Source organism: Lissotriton vulgaris, unplaced genomic scaffold, assembly GCF_964263255.1.
Source record: "Lissotriton vulgaris unplaced genomic scaffold, aLisVul1.2 SCAFFOLD_936, whole genome shotgun sequence".
Classification (NCBI taxonomy): Eukaryota; Metazoa; Chordata; class Amphibia; order Caudata; family Salamandridae; genus Lissotriton; species Lissotriton vulgaris.
Genome location: NW_028251257.1, coordinates 562,211 through 583,793, shown reverse-complemented (window position 1 = coordinate 583,793; position 21,583 = coordinate 562,211). Strand labels below are relative to the sequence as shown.

The window sequence follows — 21,583 nt, the reverse complement described above, 5'->3', positions numbered from 1 at the left end:
GGAGGCGGGAATCTTCGCGGGAAAAGTCTTCGGGCCACTTATTTCGACAACAGGATCGATGAAGCGGGGTGCACCTTCCCTCGGAGATTTCACACGAAGTTCCTCACGATCGTCGGGCTTGGACCGGTACCACTGATGCAGCCCCACGTTGGGCGCCAACTGAAGGACTGGGTTCTTTTGGACCCAGCGGTGCCAGGGCACAACACCTGAAACCTTCGTGGGTAACCTGCTCCGGCGTACAAGTCACAGAGACACGGGACACTTCCTTCGGCGTCAAAGAGTCAAGGTTTATTTACTGCAGGGAACACAGAAGTCACAGGAAGTACATCGAGTGTAGTTCGGGGAGACTGCTTCAAATTGGTTCTGTGGATCGCTCCTTTTATACAGTTTTTACCCATAGGATAACATTGAACACAAAAGTTTACAACCCGGTTCCCACATTTAGCTCCCAGAGGGGTCGCTTTGGTCACTTTGAAACACACAAGGTCCGGAACATAAGTGCGGAAACATTTGGCGGTTCCCAACTGTAAAAACCCATCTTCCCACCATTAGCAAATTCCAATCAGCAGTAAAGTAGATCGAAATAGGAACGAAGACAGGTGCAGAGGAAGACGGAGACAGTGGGGAGATCGGAAAGGGTGTAAAAGGGGAGGTATCGAGAAACACGAGATACAGGCATCAAAGGGACGTGCCTAATGAGATGCACGGCTGAGACAATAAGCCCGTGCGGCAAGATGAGCCTCGAGCGGCGCCATCTGCCTTACAGCAGCAACCCCCTCGTCATAAAGACACTTACAAAGATCATGTGTCTTCCGCAAATATCTTGGGAGTCCCAGGGTCGCGAAGCGGACAGCGTCCGTTCGCTGGCTACTTGAGGGCAAGAGACAAAATGGATGCCGTATCTAAGATGGAACCCGTGGGTACAGATGAAAAGCCCACATAACAAACGAACGGTTTAAGTTAGCACAGCGAAACTGCGCACACTTACTAAACTCGTCATTTGCGGTTCATAGATACCAGACTCGACCATATTCGTGCGAGTCAAAAACACCACTTACAATTGTCACGGAACCTCAGTCCCCTGAATCTGTCCAACCCTCTCCCGATGGTACAAAAAGGGTTACCTGGCTGGAGGACCCTAGATTCGATGTGGACAAGATTCTGATCAAGAAACCACTGACCTTCCACCGTCTGGACACTCTCAACTTCGCTGGACTTTCTTTAGGCCGACCTCATCTCCTTCTCTGTCCAAAGCATCGTCTGTGCCTGTGCACCATACAGGACCCCTGGTGCATCAAGGACAACTGAAGATATCTACCTGTGAAGGAGTCACTCCCCTGCAACCGCATGCCCCACATCTCAACTGATGGGTCTGCTGCTCCTCAGCTCCTACAAACTCTGAAGGCTCCAGCAACACAGGATGTGGGTTTTCAAGTCCCTCGAGGTCCAAGCTGCCCTCTTACCAAGTTTGAGGTCATATTCCCTCGTGGAGGCTGCAATACCCATACCCCTGTGCACCATGTACCAAGTGCATATGCTTGTTGGCGTTTCCAAAACAAGTGCCCTGGGCTCCGAGTAGCCCAAACCTCTGGCACTATTTTGTACAAAGAACTCTGCCCTCCTTCCACCAAGTGCTCTGTGGACTGTTGCTTTGTGAAACTGCACGAGGTCCCCTTGCGACTCCTGTGCCTCCGGCCTGTGGGTCCTCTTGAGGGTCAACACTGCTTTTCTTGGGCTCTCCTGGTTGCTCCAGCCCTGCCCACACTCCCCTGTGTTTGGAGAGTCTCCTGGACCTTGCTGGTCCGACCGTAACCTTTCTTGACCTACTATGTAGTTTACCGCTGCCAAGGCTTGTTGGTGCTCCTACCGGACACTGTCATCCTTGACCTCTCCTGGTCTCTATGGCTGCAGGGTCAAGAACCTCCTCAATGCGCCAGTGGTGACTCTTCCCCATGATAAAAGCGCCCCCCCGGCGAGAGCCAGCTGAGGAAACGGAAAAATAAAATGATAATAATACAAATTTATTATCATCTTATTTTTCTTTCCCCACTGAAGCCAGACAAGTCTGGGCGGTGTGGGGATAGGATGACAGCAGGGGAAGAGTAGTGCTCACTTTAAATGCACTAGACGGTTTGACAGGCTGTCTTAGGATGGCCAAACTGCCATCCACACTTAGGTTTCTCCAACCCAGCTGTGTTGCACTGCCGCGTTGGAGAATCAGCACAGACTCCCAGGCACTGTTTGAACCGCAAACCAAGCCACTTAGATCAATCCTGGTGCTGCTTTCATGCTATTGAGAACAGTACTGAGATTGGGGGGAGAGCCTGTATTGATGTCTCAGGGACTGCTGGGACACCATCAGGAGAGAAGAGGAGCAACAATAAAGCCAGCAGTATCGGCGACAAAACAGGTATGTTGTTTTTTCCTATTATTCTTTCCCTAATCCACCCGTCCACCCTCCCCCAACCCTCCACTTGTGTTTTGCGACTGCCACCACTACTTTTTGCACATTTTTCAGCAGCCTTTCATATACGGTGTGTAAAACATTTTTATAAATAATGTCTTGTATATTCACAGTGCTTTCAATCCGACTGGGACCTCGAAGCACTATAACTACATGGCAATATTCAACCTGTACCGCAACCAGGATTAATTTGTGTGGCTGTGTAAATGTCTGTTTATACACACACATGTGCAGCGACCCATGTTAACCAACTGCCCTTTCACAAAAAACAGAAAAGTATTCATTTCCCACTGATTATTTGAACATTTATTTTCATTTAAGGTGTGTGCACTTTATTTCATTTATATTTACCTGAAGGTGAAAAGGAACAACAAGTTGTTGAATATTTTGTTCTTTTTTTAGCCACGTTGCCTACATTGTACTCAGGATACGAGTTCATATATTTTTTTGGATCATTGACTTAATATCGAATACAAAAATATAGAATTCCCAAAATATCGATGACAAAATATAGAATGCAAACATTTCGAAGTCCTATCTACAAACAGGTAAGTACAAAACTATAGAATCAAAAATATCGTTAAAAAAAATATAGTTAGTCAAAATATCGAATTTTTTCAAACGTCTTAAAAGTAATTTTAAATTAATTAAATAATAAATATAATTAACTAAACATCCTTAAAAATATTTAAATAACCTTAACATTATTAAATAATTAAATTAGGTTAAAAAAAATAAACATACAATTTTATTTTTTAACACACATATATAGTGTACAATATTTTTACCGTAGGATAGTGGGAGGGTAAAATTTACTATTACCACACCAGTGAGTGCAACAGTAGTGTAAACATTAGATAGCGTAGGGGTAAAATTTACTATTCCTACTCCAGAGAGTGCAACAGTAGGGAAAGCGTTGGTTTGCGTAGGGGTAAAAATTACTATTCCCACTCCAGAGAGTGCAACAGTAGGGAAAGCGTTGGATAGCAGAGAGGTAAAAATTACTCTTCCAACTCCAGGGAGTGGAACAGCAGGGAAAGTGCAGGATAGCGGAGAGATACAAATTACTATTCCCACTCCAATGAGTGCAACAGTAGAGAAAGTGTTTGATAGCAGAGAAACAAAATGTACTATTCACACTCAAACACTTAGAAAAATATATATATATTGAAAATTAAAATAAAAAAATGTATAAACTACAAAAAATATTAAACATATAAAAAGAACACATAATATAATACTAATTACATATAACAAAAAACTATAAATATTATATAAAATAAAATAATAAATACATTTACAAAAAGAATATTCCTTTAAAGTAGAAAATATTTACCAACAGAAATAATAATTAAAAAATACATGTATTTATTTTATTTCCTAGCTTATAACACCACACCAATAACAAACCACGTCAACATTTTTAATTAAATGTATTTACATAATTAACATAGTTAATATTGAATTTAACATAATATTATTAATAAAAAACTAATAAACATTAATTGACTACACACACTTTAACACTATACTATCCACAACACCCACCTAAATTAAACTGTAAAATAATAAAACACAATTAAAACTTATTTTTAAAATTAAAAACGATTACTATTGACAACTGATAATTAAATCATTAAAATGTATTTAATAGCCACCCTTTACCCCTTTAAAAGTAAAAACAACACACACAAAAATAAACAATTACCCAAAATAAATATCAAAGAAATAACATTAATTAACAACTATATATAATTAATTAAACACATATTAGTTCCCACCCTTTACTCCTATAACCACCACAATACACACCTAAAAGTAATTGCACAATTACCATGATTAATTACCAATTAATTTATTAAAATCAACAACCAATTATTAATTCATCAATTAGAAATAAATTACTTCCCACCCTTTACACCTATAAAAACCACAGCCAACACCTAAAATTAATTACAAAACTACCAAGTTCAATTACAAATTAATTAATTAAAATTAATTACCAACCAATTATTAATTCCTAAATTAAGAATAAATTACTGCCCACCCTTTACACCCATAAACACCACAACACACAACTAAAATTGATTACAAAATTACCAAAATTAGTAATCAATTAACTAATTAAAATAACTTCCCACCCTTTACACCTATAAACACCACAACACATACCTAAAGTTATTTGCACAATTTCCATGGTTAATGATCAATTAATTAATTAATTAACAGCCAATTATTAATTAAGTAATAATAAATTACTTTACACATTTAACACTCTAACATCTCAATTGAATAAATATTAATAAATACAAATTAATAAATGTATTATAATTAAAATACTTCCCACCCAACTCCCCTTTAAACCCACAACCCGCTATGGAACTAAAAACGCAAAATACAAATAAAAATTAAGAAATACATTTTATATAATTAAATTACTTCCCGCCCTATTCCCCTATAAACCCACAAACCGCTGCGGAACTATAAGCACAAAATTCAAATGACATTTTTTTTAAATAACTACTAAAAATGTAACACATATATTAAAAATACAAATAAACATACAACACATACATATAAAATATATATTAAAATACATAACAATAGTAAAAAATTATATTTTTAACAACTATATTTTTGCAAACAATTCAATATTTTTTAAGTCGATATTCTTGACCACGATATTCTTGCTGTCAATATTTCTGACCTACGATATTAATGACTCGATATTTGTGCAACTCAATATTTTGTACTCTATATTCTGTCTCTGCACCCTATCAGACGTAGTTTGATGCCACAGTCCCACAGGTGCGTGTTTAGGCCTCAGCCAGTATCATAGATTGGAGTACTCTTGCCTCGTTTACCTTTCACATCACGCCATGTGCCACCTCTGTTTTGTCAACTCCTCCATGGATTGCGCTACTCTCTGGTCACCACTTGAATGTTGGTTCCAATGTTGATTCTACCTTCATGCAGCTGTGGTCTGCCAGCCTTCCAGTCACGCCTATGCTTCATTGGGGTTAGTGAAGAACCATGCTTTCCCCTACACCACTACATGCAGCTTAGCCAGGAACAGCATGTCACATAATAGCTCCTGGTTGTGCATTCCTGTTTGCCTTGTCAAATGAGCCACTTTTGTTACTGCATTCCCCAGGTGAAATCCCCCCCAAAAATTACGATACGGTCTCCGAAATTAAAAAGTCATGTGCTATGATCCAGCGAGGCTGACCATCCTTCTTCAGGTAGGGGGGGACCCCACGTGCAATGTGCTTGTTCGACTGAAAATAACAGTGAGAGGTTGCTAAGCTTCACGGAATGCTGGATAATGTCCTCCACGAATCGGTCCAGGTTTCTCCCTTCAGCTCTCTTAGCTAGACCCACCACGTGAATACTGTTCCTGCGTGATCTCCCTTCTGCGTCTTTTGCATGAGATGCAGCTTATGGGTTGAATCACGGAGCCGGCACACCTAGGATTGTAGGGCTTTGATGGAGCATTGAACACCTAGATGGTTAGTTTGTTTGTAATAAAACACAAATTTCGTAAGTGTGTATTGTGTATGGTTGTGCATTTGATATGGCTTCTTGTAGCAGTAAACCCCATCAGGTATGGAACTACAAGTGCAGCTTTGTCATTTAAATAAATGTGAAAATATACTTGATACAGGAACATTATTTCCACAAAACACTAAATAATTACAGACAAATATAGGTAATAGAGCAGAAAGTAACAAATTTAGAGTTACAGACTGAAATGGCAAAAACATTTATACCATAAGACTGGGAGCCCAATAAGGCATCCTATATATTTACCTCTGTTCCGAATTTGTCTGAGAGTCGCTGGTTGATTGGCACATGATCCAGGGGTCTCTTGTCATGCACCTGGGGCAATTGAGGCATAGTTGACATAGGCTTAGAGAACTGTGCAAGGCTTTGATGGAGCTGCTCATTTAACCAAGGCCCGCCTCCAAGTAACTATCTTAACCTTGTTCCCAAGGACTAAAGACAGCAGAAGTGTTCAATGTTTTACCATCCCAAGGGATGCATATAGCAGTACTTACTGCAAAGTGCACATTGACAGGGAGATTGAGATAAATGCAGGCCATCTTTAACTCTCGTACCTCTGTTCTTCCTGTCCATCTTTGCCATTCTTTTCCGTTTGCAAAGTTGGCTACAAGATGGAATCCTGGTGGGGCACAATTAACTTTTCATGCTTCTAGGTTCTTATTATTTTTATGTGTGCTGTAGGACTCCGACTCACACAACCACCCTCTAGAGAACTTTGATTGGCAAGGGGACAACTATGAAGCGCCGCATGAGAATGGTATCCGAGCGATGCCATGTGTATCTGACAACCCGGCACGGGTGCCGATGCCTGCTGGCAGCCTATCCAGTTATATCGGTGAGTCTGACAACACATGTACTCTCTCTCCACAGGACGTGGTTCTGAAGAAGCAGGTGCCCAACAGGAAGGGCACAGGTCAGCCTTCACGCGACTTCCGCCCAGCAAAGAAGAGGACGAGCTCGCCTTACTATACAGGCCACCGATCAGTGGCATTCCTGGTAAGAAGTTAGCAAGGTGGGTGTGGAATTGATTGCATACTTCATCTGATTTGTCTTTTTTCTCTTTCTACAAAGATTTTTTATTTTTGAAAATATGTTACAATTGCGAGCTGGTAAAAGTAGTGTTTACATAATCATATTTATCAAATATACCTTAGCATGCTTGATCCTGTTCTAGTTATTTGAACTTGTTAAATGATAGCAGTCCAATTAATAGGGTGATAAAATAATAAAGTCTAAAAATATAAAGGGACGGTGATTGTGGTGGGGTGTTGGTGAGTTCTACCAAAATTCAAAAGGGAAAGAATACGAAATGCTCCTGGTCTATGAGTTGCACATTCTGTACATTATGCAAGGGGTCCCATCGCATTAATGTTTTATGCTTATTTTTGTCCATGTGTCTTATGTAGAGCACAGTGAGTGCTTAATTTATGTTCTTGATTGATTGATTGATTGATTGATTCTAGGGTGCAGGGGCTGGGCGCAGGCACTCATTTTTGGGGACAAGGATCATCAGAATTTGACCTAGAGAAAGAAAGACAAAATAGGCAGAAAGAAGGAGGAAAAGAAATATAGAAAACAAGTGATAAAGGAAGAAAGCATGACTGAAAAATAACTTGGAAGAGTGCTGCAAAGGCAGGCAGTGTTGGGTATTGGAGTATTGGAGCAAAGAAGCACAAGGAGGAATCAATACTAAGCAGCCATAGTATTCGACTACCCCGGATTCTAGATAAAAGTCTTTAAAGAAAAACTTGGGGTCCCTGCACTTATATTTTTTTGCTACAAATTAATTGGCAAGTACAATACTAAATCAATGAACTCTAGATGTACTTAAGCAGAAGGGTAAGGCCAGCCCTAAATCAAGGTATCCACAAATATCTTTGTGTGCACAGCACCCAACAGAGGGACATAAAGAAAATACCATTGAGAACGTGTGAAAGAAAATCAATCTACCAACTAGGAGACAAGGCTGAACAAGCATTGGCATAGCCAATAGTTCTCACTTTTGGGACCTTATAAGTATTTAGTTATGCAGCACAATATCCTTGTTGCAACCACATCAAGGCTAAACACTTATAAGATCCCAAAGGCGAGACCTATTGGCTATGCCAAAGCTTGTTTTTTAAGTGTTCCATTCGGAAGACGTGGCAACGCTCTCAGGGGTGCACCACTGAGGAAGGTTCAGCTGCATTCATGAGACACCGAGGAGCCCTCTAAAGGCTTGGAGACAGTGGCCTAGTGTTCCACACAAACAAACACACGGGGGTCTATTATAATGGTTGGCGGCTTGCCACCGCCCGTTTGGCGGTGGCGATCTGCCCCCATTATCCACCGGCCGCATGCAATTTACCCCCTGCCTGATTATGTTGGTGGGGTAACCGCGGGGGACGGGAAGACTGTCCGCCCTTTTCCGCCTGGTTGATGAGTCGACCGGGCGGAAACGTTTTGCATATAGTGGCGGTGTCTGTCAGACACCGCCATCCATATTACTATGCATACGGGGATCAGCCTTTCCGTGGCGGCAACACATGCAGATTTTGCAGTTGGGGGCCCGTTGTGGACCCACAGGATGTTGAGGGGGCAGGGGGCACATGAGGGGGGTACCTATGGCACCCCCTACATTTGCATGCACGACGTGGCAGGCACCGTGCGGTGCCTGCCATGTTGTGCATGCAAATGCACAGTGTGCAGCCACAGCATTGTGGCGGGCGGTGCTGTGTGCACCGCCCACCACAATGATGTGGATGGGGGATGCCCGCGCTACCATGGCAGTGGCATCCTAATTGCCGGTTTGGGACAGCTGCACCACTGGCGGCCGGTCCCAGCACCGCAAGGGTGGCGGACAGACATAAGTCCGCCCGCCATCCTAATAGGCCCCAAGGTCTTGAAACATCAAATCAACTTCTGAGGGTCCCTCTTCTCAGCTGCCATAATAACTGCCGATCCTCAAAGGATTCAAGCTATTAATTAAATTAAGGCTCAAACTACATTTAGGAATGATTACATAGTGTGGCTGATTCGTATTGAATATGATGTTCTTATAAAACAGCTGCAGGAACTACTTAAGAAATACACCAAGTAGCTTTGATAGCATTGCTTGCTGGAATATACACTGTTTTTTGTAAATATCAGCAAATGTGGGCTAAGATAAGAGCATGTTGCTAGAGAGTTAGAAAGTGGCTCGGATAGCAGGGGCAATCAGTGTGCCAAGGACCAAGGAAAATCACTAATGCCAGTTTTCATTCTTTGAAGATGTGGACACATTTTCTGACTTAATGCCCATCCTCTTTATAGATACACCCTTGTGGTGTTTCCAACTACAAATCCTTGGTGTCACTGCTTTACAACCAGTGAGCATGTCTTAGTGTAATAGGAAACAGGCAGTGGCGCTCCCCCCCTATCAGTCGGTTTTTACTGACATTTTGCATGGCGTCCCGCAGGGCTCTGCGCTTAGCCCTATACTTTTCAATGTTTATATGAAACCTTTAATTTCTGTTATGAAGTCACACAATATTAACATTGTAAATTATGCGGACAACCCTCAATTGATTCTCTCCTTAGAGGGAGAACAGTCCACAACGCTGGAAGTGTTTCACGAGTGTCTCCGAGATACTGCCCAATGGCTGAAGGAAAACGCGCCTCAGTTTAACTCAGAGAAAATTGAGATTTTCTATTGTCCATTGGGGAAGAACCCCACAGGGCTTCCTCAGAACTTTTGGCCATTAGCATCAGCTAGTCCAGTGTTGCCGGTTGAGAAGGTCCGTAATTTGGGCGTTATGTTCAACAGTAAGCTGACTCTTGAAGAACAGGTAAAAAAAAACAGTAGGGAGCTGTTTTGCCATTATTAGAGCCTTGCGTGAAATTTTCCCGCTGCTACCAATGCATGCACGAGCACCGATAGTGCAATGCACCATTGTAAGCAGATTGGATTATTGTAACGCTTTATTGCTTGAGTCCCCGAGATATTTATTGGATAGGCTCCAGAGGATTCAGGCGATAGCAGCGAAACTTGCTTTGGGGAAATCAAGGCGTGCTTCTGCTTCTTTGGCTCTGGCTGAGTTGCACTGGCTTCCGATATTCCAGAGAGTCCAGTTTAAATCCTTGTGTATAGTTTTTAAAGCTTTGCATGGACTTGGGCCGTCACTGTTGAGAAGGAAATTTGGGTGGTATGTTTCAGGGCAGGATCTCCGCTCCTCTGCAGCACATCTGATAAAGGTGCCTAGGTACAAAAAAATAAAATTAGGCGGTAGGAACTTTGACACTGCAGCTGTGCGACTGTGGAATAGGCTCCCTCTGGAGCTGAGACAAATGGATGACCTCCTACTTTTTAGGAAGAGATTAAAAACTTGGCTCTTTCCTAGTCCCTAATTGATCATTTGTGTCTCCCGGAATATAAGTCTGATCGTCACACTGTTGGTTTCAGTGCCAGGATGCCTGTTAGGTGACTGAGCGCTCTACAAATATCATAAATACATAAATAAATAAATAAATAAATAAATAAATAAATAAATAAATAAATAAATAAATAAATAGTCAATCAAGTCAACTACACACTGAACTAGGTAGCATGAGGCAGCTAGCAAATCACAGTACAGTATGCAATTGTACAAAGAGACACCAGTATTGGCAAGGGCTTTCATGCAACAACAAAGGACGATTAAATACAGGCCTCCATCTGAGCCCACACCAATGACTTGTGAAAATATGTAATTGAGGAAAATAGACTGTGAAGAATACTTACCTGGAAATGGCTTGTTACCTACATTGTGCACCTATGGGGAAGAAAACAAAGACGCGCAGCAGTGGAAACAGTGAGAGGACAGGGAAGAGAGCGATGCCGAAGCACAGGAAGCTCTACCCTGACGCATGCACGCCATTAGGGAAAAAGAACCAGGACCAAGAAAACAAGCTCTGAAAGACAAGCCCGGCCCACGGCCGGGACAGTTAAAGTGACGCGCACTCTGGACTTTCGGGTACGTTTATGTGCTTCTGGCAAACCCAAGGGGGTCTGAGTGGAGCGGGGCCGGCAACTCAACGGTGAGTAACGAGGGTGCAGCTTCGATGCTCATTCCATGTACAGCGTTTATCTTGCGGGAGCGAGCAGCGGCGCTGTCTGTTTCCAAAGCGTGGGTGCAATAATTGTAAACAGATGGCTCCGCTGCTCACTCCTGCAAAGTAAACGCTTTACAGGCACAAGTGCTCATTGGAAACAGTGCAGTACATACACGAGTTTCCCAAAAAGTCCGGAGTGATTCCAAGAGGTCACTCTAAAGCAGCGCTTGCGCGCTGCATAGGGCGAGACCTATAAAGGACCTGTCACTCCCTACAACACACCCAGATCTCTCTGGCCCTATCAGCAAATTTTTAGTATTTGGAGTGAAAACGTCATAGGATGGCAGACCCAGATTAAGGGCAGAAATACTACAAAATAATTTTTAGCTACAATTTGAAATCTTACAAAGACCAAACGGTTAGCACCATTTTGTCCTCTGTGCAGAGATGTATTCCTTGTAGCGACAGAAGGATAACCAGCAGGGAGATCGTGAAGCACTTGTGAGGAATGAAGGACATATTTATGGAGCTCCTAACTGTTGACATTACATCAATTAGCCGCAAGGGGCTCTCCAACTCAATAAATTCAATGTTTCCATTATCGAACCTTTTACAAGCTATAGGCAGTGGTTAGAGCTTAAAATCAGCAATCGGCGTGCACAATGGAACTTCAGAATCAATTTCAAGAGAACAGTGGCATTTTGTGGATTTTATAACTTGTGTGGCACAAATTTGAGAACAGGCTATAATGCATAAGCGTAACGAGCAAATCTGAACTGTCTTCTTCCTTCGTCTTCTTAACCAGTACGCTAATGCCACCACCACCCATATTCAATGCGCACAATTATATATCATGCTACACATACATCAACAGCCCACATCATACTATACTATAGGACAGGCCACACTACATCATACCATTGCCATAAAATACAATGACAGGCGGCCGTACTATACTACACCAATCAATCAATTCAGTTTTTATTTGTTATGGAACTCCAGCGGAGGTCCACAAAAATACACTAATACAACAAAAAAATACATATTTTAAATACAATACAATTTTTTTTATTTATAAAAAAAACACCAATAGATTAAAAAGAGGAAAGAAGGAGAGACATCATTTGTATACAGAGCAAAATTCTTCACTATGCAACCATCAGACGTTACAACATACAAACTAAACTTTAAAAATGTCCTAATAAATAGCCAGAAAGGTTTTAAAAAATGTAAATATCCTATGGCAAACCATTTCATTCGGTGGGGACTGGACAAATGTTTGGACCTTCTGAGCAGAGTGAATGTTAAATTTGATAAATGATGATCTTAAAAACATACGCCAGTCCCTTTGTATTTCCGGCACACAAATAGCACATGATTGAGATCCTGAATTTGTAAATAACACAATTCACAAATTCTCTCCTCTCTTGAAATCTTATCCCATATACCAGTAACTACTCCTAAAGGCAACAGATTAGCTCTCAAAAGAAGTATCAGCCTTCTAATCCCATGTGGAAGATTCCATGTTAAATAAGGCTGTGGTGTGTTCCCCACAGCACTCCCACAGACCACCTCTTTGCAGGATTTAGATTGACTTAAAACTGTATCTCTTGCCATGCCATGCATGTCAAGCCATGCAGTGCTGGCTTTGGCATAGGTAATTCACTATTTAAACTTAGCCCAAATGATCTAAAGAATGCTGATTGATCCTTTACTTTGTCAAAAATTTCCATTCTCAAGGAGGCCCTAAGGGTACCCTCATCCCCCCAAAAGAGGGAATTCCCCCACCTCAGGACCGCTGACAAAGATTAAATATATGAAGAGACTAGATATAATACCAAGCGTAGAACGTATGGGGCAGCCTTCGGCCTTATCAGAAGAGAGACAATTGTTTATATCCAATACTTCTGCAGCATCAGTTAATGAAGGAGGAATTTTAACGTTAAATACTGACAGAACATGACTAAAATGGCGCCTCCCACAGGTTTTATAAAATCTGTTTAAAGCTCCAGCCTGGAAGGCAGCCTTACCAACATACAGTACCTTCCCCAAATGCAAATACGTGTCAACCAATTCTAGTTCTTCATGCCCCAACAACCACTTATACCCTTTCTTTATTCTAATACCTTTCTTGCGGAAGACTAAAATGTTGCTTTGAAAAATATTGATTTTCAAAAAATGGTCCTCGCAAATTTAGTTAGGGCATCCAGACGACGTTGCAAGCCAATAGGAGTTAAATCTGCATATAATAAGGAACCGATAGACATTGTACCGATTCTAGGGGCATCACCCCTAACTGAGTTTAATGTGCCAGGGAAATCATATATGTAAAAAGAAAACAAAAGAGGGGCCAAAAGGCAACCCTGCTTGAGCCCATTATCAGTCTTAATCCTACAAGATAAACCCTGCAAGCCTCCCATCATCACTAGGCACCAGATGTCTGTATGTAATTCTATTAAGAGGCCCAAGAGATGGTGTGGCATACCGAGATGGGAGAGCTTTCTCCACAGCGGTTGACTTCTCCACTTTATCGAATGCCGTGGAGAAGTCAATGAATGAGGTATAAACTGGCATGCTTTGTGAGAAAGCATATTTCTCTACTATGGTCTGGACAGCCGCAATATTGTCCAGGGTTCCATGATTCTTTCTAAAAACAGCCTGTTCTCGTGGTAAGATGTTCTGGTCATGGGCCCATTGCTGCAGGTAACAAAGTTTACTTTTTCAAATAATTTCCACCGTGGCGTCTATCAGCGCAATCTGTATGAAACTAGTAGGTAGACTTTTTGGATCCTTTTTATACAAAGGAACTATAATACTCCCTTTCCAAGAGGAGGGAATATTAATCGTTCGAAAGCAGAAATTGAACAATGGCATCAAAAGGGCTCCCCATGCAGCTGACTCCTTTTTAATTAACACAATCGGGATACCATTGTCCTTGTGCGCCGGAGGTTCTAGCATTCTTTATGTGACCCACTACTTCATCCCTTAACGGGGGTCCATATTACAGAAAAGAAGACTCCTCTATGGCGTGCATCAAAAAAGGTACTGAACCATTGTTTTATATAATAGTGAGATATAATCCACCCACTCCCTCTCTGTGATCGGAATAGGGAGAGCCCTCTGTCTTGAATCACAATATTCTGCAATCAGGTGCCAGTACTTCTTTGAATCTTTGGCTCTTGCGGCTTCCCTCACCCAATCGTATTTAGTATCAAACTCCCTTCTCTTTTCTCTAAGTTTAAAATAACTTCTTACTTGCTTAAGGCGATTAATTTACTTCTGTTTGACAATAAAGTATTGTAAATGTTGTTTTTGGACTAAACAATTAATTTCTTGATTTAATACTTTCAACAAGGGTAAACCCTGGTTTGCCATGCCGGGCCAGTGGATTTAGAACTTACATTTTGTATCTCTTTTGCTTGGGCCTCAAACAACTGTATAATATTCGCATAAGCATGGCCCTGCTGTTCTACGTAAATTTTCTTCACTATCACACCTACCTCTGTGGTATTTTTGGGCATCCAAAAATAACTTCCATTTGCTTTATTAAAAACTATGAGCCCTAATCCAGGTTCCCTTGATTCCGTGCGGGTAGATTAATGGCTATTGTCAAACCTATTACGCTGTGGTCACTCCATACTGATGGAGATACAGCTACGTTTTTACAGCCCCAAAAATTTGATAGGAGACAACCACATAGCCAAATAGGCTTTGTGTATGATGGGAGAGAAAAGTATATTGTGCTATTTTATTGACTGACACTCTCCCATTTTAAAATTACCAAATCCATACTTAGGGTGCTATCAAGCAGAGGAATACCCGTTTGTCTGTTTTTATTTTATCTGGTAGTAAATAATCTGGATTATGCCGAATTTCTTCTTTACCTAGATTGGCATAAATCTCCAGTGCAGAATTGGAGATTTTTCCATTCAGATCTCCCGCTAATACCACTAAGTGGCATTCTTCCATGGTAGCTATCTCATGAATATATAAAAAGAGTGCACTCAGCAAATTTCTCCCAGGAGGGATATATAGATTTGCCACCAGGAAGAAGGTAGGCCTGCCAGATTCTCCCAAACATGCCAGCTTCAGGCAAATACAGAGATTTGATGGATGGCGAAAGACTTTCTGATTCTGATTAATCGAATTCTTAAGCAAAATGGAGACACGGATTTGGGAACAGACTATAATGCATAAGCATAACGGGCAAACCTGAACTGTCCACTTCCTTCGTCTTCTTCATAACCTACACGCTAATGCCACCACCACCCATATTCAATGCATACAATGATATATCATGCTATACATGCATCAACAGCCCACATCATACTACACTATAGGACAGGCCACACCACATCATACCATTGCCATAAAATACAATGACAGGCGGCCGTACTATACTATACAAAATAACAAAAAAAATTCTCAAGCCAAAAGACCTCACGTAAGCAATACCTATTGGTTTTGCCAATGCTTGCCTAATGAAAGGTGGGGGAGCCAAAAAATTAATAGGGAGAGCTGAGCCAAGGGTTGTCTCTCGACAACAACACCCACAACAGCAAGGAACTCTTCAGCATCGTTAAAGATCTCTCCAACCCCAGCGCCTGCAACAACGACATCACGCCCTCGCAAGACCTCTGCGACTCACTCGCCACGTTCTTTCACCGCAAGATCGCCGACATACACAGCAGCTTCAGTGCACAGACCACGCACCCAACCACCGAACCATCGCCCCCCACCACCATCCTCTGCACCTGGACCTCGGTCAGCACCGAAGACACCACCCGCACGATGAACACCATCCACTCCGGCTCCCCAACCGACCCCTGTCCACACCACATCTTTAACAAAGCCGACTCCATCATCGCACCCCAACTCCGAGACATCATTAACAGCTCCTTCGCCCGGGGGGGGCGTGGCTTGGGCGCCGATGGCGATGGTCGCCTGAGAGCTCGGCTCCGGGACTGAGCCCGGAATTATCCTGAACATCGGAGGCTGAGGGGCACCCCAGACCCCGCATTCGGTTGAGTGAGGCGACGACACCCTGCCGAGGGCCCTGGTGGAGTTTGGACGGAGGTGGCTTTGAAGAAATGCCAAAGTTTGCGGAGTGGCGGAGTGCGACCCAATATGGCGCCCGGACCCCTTTGTCCCCTTGATCGAACCTACGGAGTTGAGGAGGTCTCGCGGGTGTCGCCCGGCACCCGGCTTCACCAGCCTCAGTTGTTTTAGACATTGGACATTGGCTGGTTCGGACCCTCAACAGCGGGACCATACTCGATTAGACGACCGGGCGGGTGCCCACGCGTTAGAGGGCACCGGGCACGGGTGCACTCAGTTCTAGGCGGTGGTCGGCACCGCGACTCCGCAACTAGCTGCGAGTTCCTGGCCACCCCAACTACATGGATGGCGCGACACTCGGGCGCCACAGGACAACCGGGGGAGTTGGTGGCCCTTGCCCCGGAGCTATAGTGGGTGAACGGGCCTGCCCGACTCGGAGACGGTTGTCTCCGCCCCCTTATAGGTGCCCTCGGACGCCGTGGCGGTGGCGTGAGCCGAAACGGCGGAGTCTCCACAGGCTCTGGAGAAGGAGATCGCCCATTCCGGACTGGAGGGCGAAATCCCGAGAAAGTCGTGCTGGACACTTGCACACGGAGGCGACTACTCCGGGACCTTTGCGGAGAGCCCCTGGCAGCATGGGGAAACCTAAAGGAGCCAAGGGATCCAGCCAGGCCACCTCGGACTCTGAGGCCCAGGACAAGGAAGAACATGGAGATCCTAAACGACCTGGTGGCGCACCACTCCAGCAACAATTCGACCGTGTACTGGAAGCCATAGAGGCAACTCGGTCGGCCCTACAACAGGACATTGCCCAGGTGGCGACTGGCCTGGGCCTCCTTAGGGCAGACCATGGTAAACTCTCAGACCGGGTCAAGGAGGTGGAGAGCACGGTGAAGACTATCGAACCGGCGCAGAGAACCCTGGCTGCGACGATAAAGGATGCCATGTCCCGAATCGAGACCCTCGAACGGAGGGCGGAGGATGCAGAAGGCCGAAACAGGAGGAATAACATTCGGGTAGTGGGCCTGCCGGAAAAGGTTGAGGAAGGCGATATGGTGCGCTACCTGGAGACCTGGCTCCGAGACACGGTGGTCCCGGAGGGCCTGTCCTCCTTTTACACTCTAGAACGGGCCCACAGAGTTCCGGCGCGGCCCCCACAGCAGGGACGAGCCCCGAGGCCGGTGGTGGCGCGGTTGCTACATTTCCGGGACAGAGACCTGATCCTAAATGCCGCCAGACACAATGGCCCGTTCCAGGTTGCAAACAGTCAGGTGAATGTCTTCCCTGACTATACCTACGAGACGCAGCGCAAGCGGTTCTCCTTCCTGGCGGTTAAGCGTGAACTCAGGAGTGAGGGCATCCAATATTCACTCCTATTTCCCGCGAGGCTCCGAGTCATTGTCGACGACAAAACCCAGTTCTTCGACACCCCGGAGGAGGTCTGTGACTGGCTCGAACTGTACCGAACGGGGAAGGATGGTTATAACGCCTCGACCCATCAGGCGGAGGAGCCGGAACAAAGGAGGCGATCTAAGAGGGTCAGGAACCGCCGCGGCCGCACGGGAGGACCCTCGACAGCGGAGACATCATCTGAGCGGAGGGGAGTGTTGGAAGTTCTATCGGAACTGTCGGGAGCAAGGGGCGAAGACATCGAAGAGGAGGAAGAAAACCCGGGTGCTCGGGGGGCACCATCGGACTCGGAAGACTCAGTGGCAGACAGTACCCACACACCGGTGATCACACCGAAATCGGTGGAGGACCTTTTGGACGGACAAGGGTAATGGGATAGGTTGCCTTGTTTTGGGTGGGGGCCCGGCAGGGGGGAGGCGGCTGCCGTTCTTTATTGCTGACAATGGAAGAGGGAGGGTTGGGAGGCTTCTACTCTTGCCCCAAAAGATTTTGACACAGGGGGGGCTTATTATAGTCCTGGTAGCCTGGGCGACGAGGGCCCACTGCCTCCGCTCAGCCCGCACCTGGCCCATAAGGCCTTCCTACGGTGGCGACCGTAGGACTAGTGGGGTTTTTGGGGTTGTTCTCTGTAGGAGTTTGGATGGGATCTAGATGGTGCAGTTTGGGTCCTGTTCTGGGGTGGTTGGGAGGGGGTTTTGTTGGTTTTTGGGGGGTTTGGTTCTGGTTGGGGAAAATGGCCGCCGACAGCGCTGGGAGGATTGATGTTTTTTCTTTGTGGGGACCCGGACGGGGAGACTGTGCAAGAACACTTTGGGACAATGGCTGATGTTGCTAACTTGAAATGTATTACTTGGAACGTGAGGGGGCTTCATACTATGTCTAGGCGTCACAGGGTCCACGCTTATTTAGTGCGTAGGGGAGTGCAAATGGCGCTGCTGCAGGAAACGCATCTGAACAAGGCGGAAGGGGCGGCGCTTCAGCGTAGGTGGCGAGGGCAGGTCTTTTCCACGGCGTACTCTGCTTATGCCAGGGGGGCGCTAATATGGATCAGGGCAGGAGTCCCCTTCCAGGTCACGAGGACAGTGTTGGACCCAGAGGGGCGCTTCGTGGCCATATCAGGCACGCTAGGAGGGAGGGACTTGAATGTTTGCTGTGTGTATGCCCCTAATGTGGACCAGACTGCCTTCCTTTCCGGGTTATCGAGCTCGTTGGCCCACTTTTTCACCGGTCCCCTCCTGCTGGGGGGAGACTTTAACTCCGTGGTAGATGTAGACATAGACCGCTCGCATCCCCCGCTCCCCGACTCCCCGGTCCGGCGGACGGCTAAGGGCCGTCAAGATTGGCAGACCCGCTGGGGTTTGACGGACATCTGGAGGGCGCATCACCCCGCGTCTAGAGATTATTCGTACTTTTCGAGCCTTCATGAGCTGCATGTCAGACTGGATGGCTTTCTTGGTTCGTCCGAATTAGTCTCGGCAGCGGTCCGATCGGAGTATTTATCGCGAACCATTTCGGACCATAACCCCCTCCTGCTGGACATTCGCTGGTTCCCTGGGACGCCGACGGTACCCACCTGGAAGATGCGCCCCGAGATCCTCGAGGACAGTGTCTTCAAGGCAGACCTAGGGGAGAGAATCACGGATTATTTTGCATCCAACGGCGGCTCCGCCAGTACTAGGGCGTTCGAATGGGACGCTTTCAAGGTGGTGGTGAGGGGGTACTGTATCTCTAAGAAGGTGGGCATGCGGCGTGTTATCCTGGCTGATTTGGACGCAGCGGACCGAACGCTCCGCGAGCTCGAAATTAGCCAACCCGGACACCCGGAATTGCAAACACAAACGGTAGAGGCGAGGGAGAAGGTGGCGGTGGAGGTCGAACGGCTCCGCTGTTTCGATTATAAGGCCTACACGGTCCGATCTATAGCAGAGGGCGACAGATCGAGCGCATTACTGGCGTGGTTGGCCAACCCCACGCGCCAGTCCCAAACGACGACTGGGATGCGTAGGGCGGATGGGACCGAGGTGTGCACCCAACCGGAGATTCTTAATTGCTTCCGGCATTATTACGAATGTTTATACCGCAGTCGCTCCGCGCGTGACCCAGACCGGCTTGATAACTATCTTCGCCCGCTGGAACTCCGCACAGTGGAACAGGAAGTGGCAGACACCCTGGGATCTGACATAGGCTTGGGGGAGATCCGCGGGGCCATCAAACGGATGGCGAGGAACAAGACCCCGGGCCTAGATGGCCTGCCGGTGGAGTTCTATGCAGCTTATGCTGACCTCCTGGCCCCTCGTTTACTGGTGATCTACAGGGAGGCGAAGAGGCTGGGTCGCCTCCCCAGCTCGATGTGTGAGGCGTTGGTGGTTCCTCTCCTCAAGCCAGGCCGAGACTCGTCTGACCCGGGGTCCTACCGTCCCCTCTCAATGCTGACGGTGGACTACAAAATATTGAGCAGCATCTTGGCCTCGAGGCTGTTAGGACAAATGGGCTCCCTAGTACACGAGGACCAAGCCGGTTTCATCCGACGGCGAAATACGACAATGAACATCCGAAGGTTGTTTCGCTTGCTTGGGGAACCATTCGTGGATGCCCCGTCCCCGGTAGTTTTGTCGGTGGACCTGGAGAAGGCGTTTGATAGCCTGGAGTGGGACTACTTAAGCGCGGTATTGCGGAAATTCGGCCTCGGGGAGGGATTTATCAAATGGACAGCAGTTCTTTACGCTTCCGCTTCAGCCAGGGTTAGATCGGGCCCTTTGATTTCATCGCGATATCCGGTGGAGCGTGGCACGCGGCAAGGGTGCTCCTTATCCCCGCTTCTTTTTGCACTGGCGGTGGAGCCACTAGCGATGCATCTTCGCTCGGGAGCCCACTATACGGGCTTATGGACAGCGGCGGGCCCGCATTACGTCTCGCTCTATGCGGACGACCTGTTGCTCTTCCTGGAGGATCCGGTCGACGCATTACGGGGAGCGGAATTAGCGCTAACGGAGTTCGGAGACGTCTCAGGCCTACGAGTGAACTGGTCTAAGACCTGCCTCTTCCCGATGCGTAGGGGTGTCCCCACTCCGGCGCTAAGTAGGGAAATCAGATGGGAACCCGCCTGCTTTAAATACCTTGGGGTATTTGTGTACCATGACCAGCCCGACCTCCTAGACGGAAACATTGCCCGTTGCATACGAGCACTCCGAGGCAGCATGGATTTTTGGGCTACGCTGCCGCTCTCCGTGGCAGGACGCATCGCCCTGCTCAAAATGGTGGCGCTCCCCCGACTATTGTATTACTTTCGGACTTTGCCGATCTGGGTCCCACCGGCTACGTTTCGCCGCTTGCGTTCTATGGTGGTCGGGTTCCTTTGGGGCACGGGCCGGCGGCGGGTGGCCCTCAATACCCTGATGAGGCCGAAGGACGAAGGGGGGCTAGCTGTGCCGGACTTTGAGAAGTATTACCTAGCGGCGCAGCTCCAGACATACACCCAGGAGATAGCCAGGGAGTTCAGGGGCCCGGAAGACGGTAGAGGAACGGGTATGGCCAGGCACGTCCTCTCCTTTATCGCGCTGCGACAGCGTTTAGTCCTTCGGGACCTGACGATGGAGGAGCGGACTATCCGACTCTGTTGGAATCGGGCTCATAACAGAGGTCACCTGCGGACCCCATATGCACCCGAAATACCGTTGGGGATGCTGACGGCCCTCCCCCACGGAGGAGACTGGTCGCGACTGGCGGACTGGGAGGATTCGGGTTTACAGCTCGTCGGGGACCTGTATGAGGACGGAGTGCTCCTGTCCTTTCAGGATCTCATTGACCGCTTTGGGATCCCCCGGGGCGACTTTCTGCTGCACTCGGCCATTGTGCGAGTGATCCAGGCGCACTGGCAAAACGGGCTAGAGGAACCTCAATTGTCTCAGGTGTGCCAGTATGTAATGATGTCGGCGGGCACAGTGAAGGCGGTCACTTGCCTTTACGGCAGGCTGATTACCGAGGGGTTGGTCCCTCTCACCACACTGAAGTCCCGCTGGGAAGAGGACATCGGTAGGG

At 46.4% G+C, this 21,583-nt stretch overlaps 1 protein-coding gene across 9 annotated transcripts in view; it reads left to right on the top strand.

Annotated features, from left to right (window-relative positions):
• The window catches only part of LOC147662964 (uncharacterized), a 299,084-nt gene that overhangs the window by 38,897 nt on the left and 238,604 nt on the right, over positions 1-21,583 (top strand). For all 9 annotated transcript variants that reach the window (XM_086950752.1, XM_086950753.1, XM_086950751.1 and 6 more), the window contains exon 2: positions 6,899-7,024. In XM_086950752.1, coding sequence (XP_086806878.1) covers positions 6,899-7,024 — 126 coding nt within the window. The remainder of the gene's footprint in view (positions 1-6,898; positions 7,025-21,583) is intronic.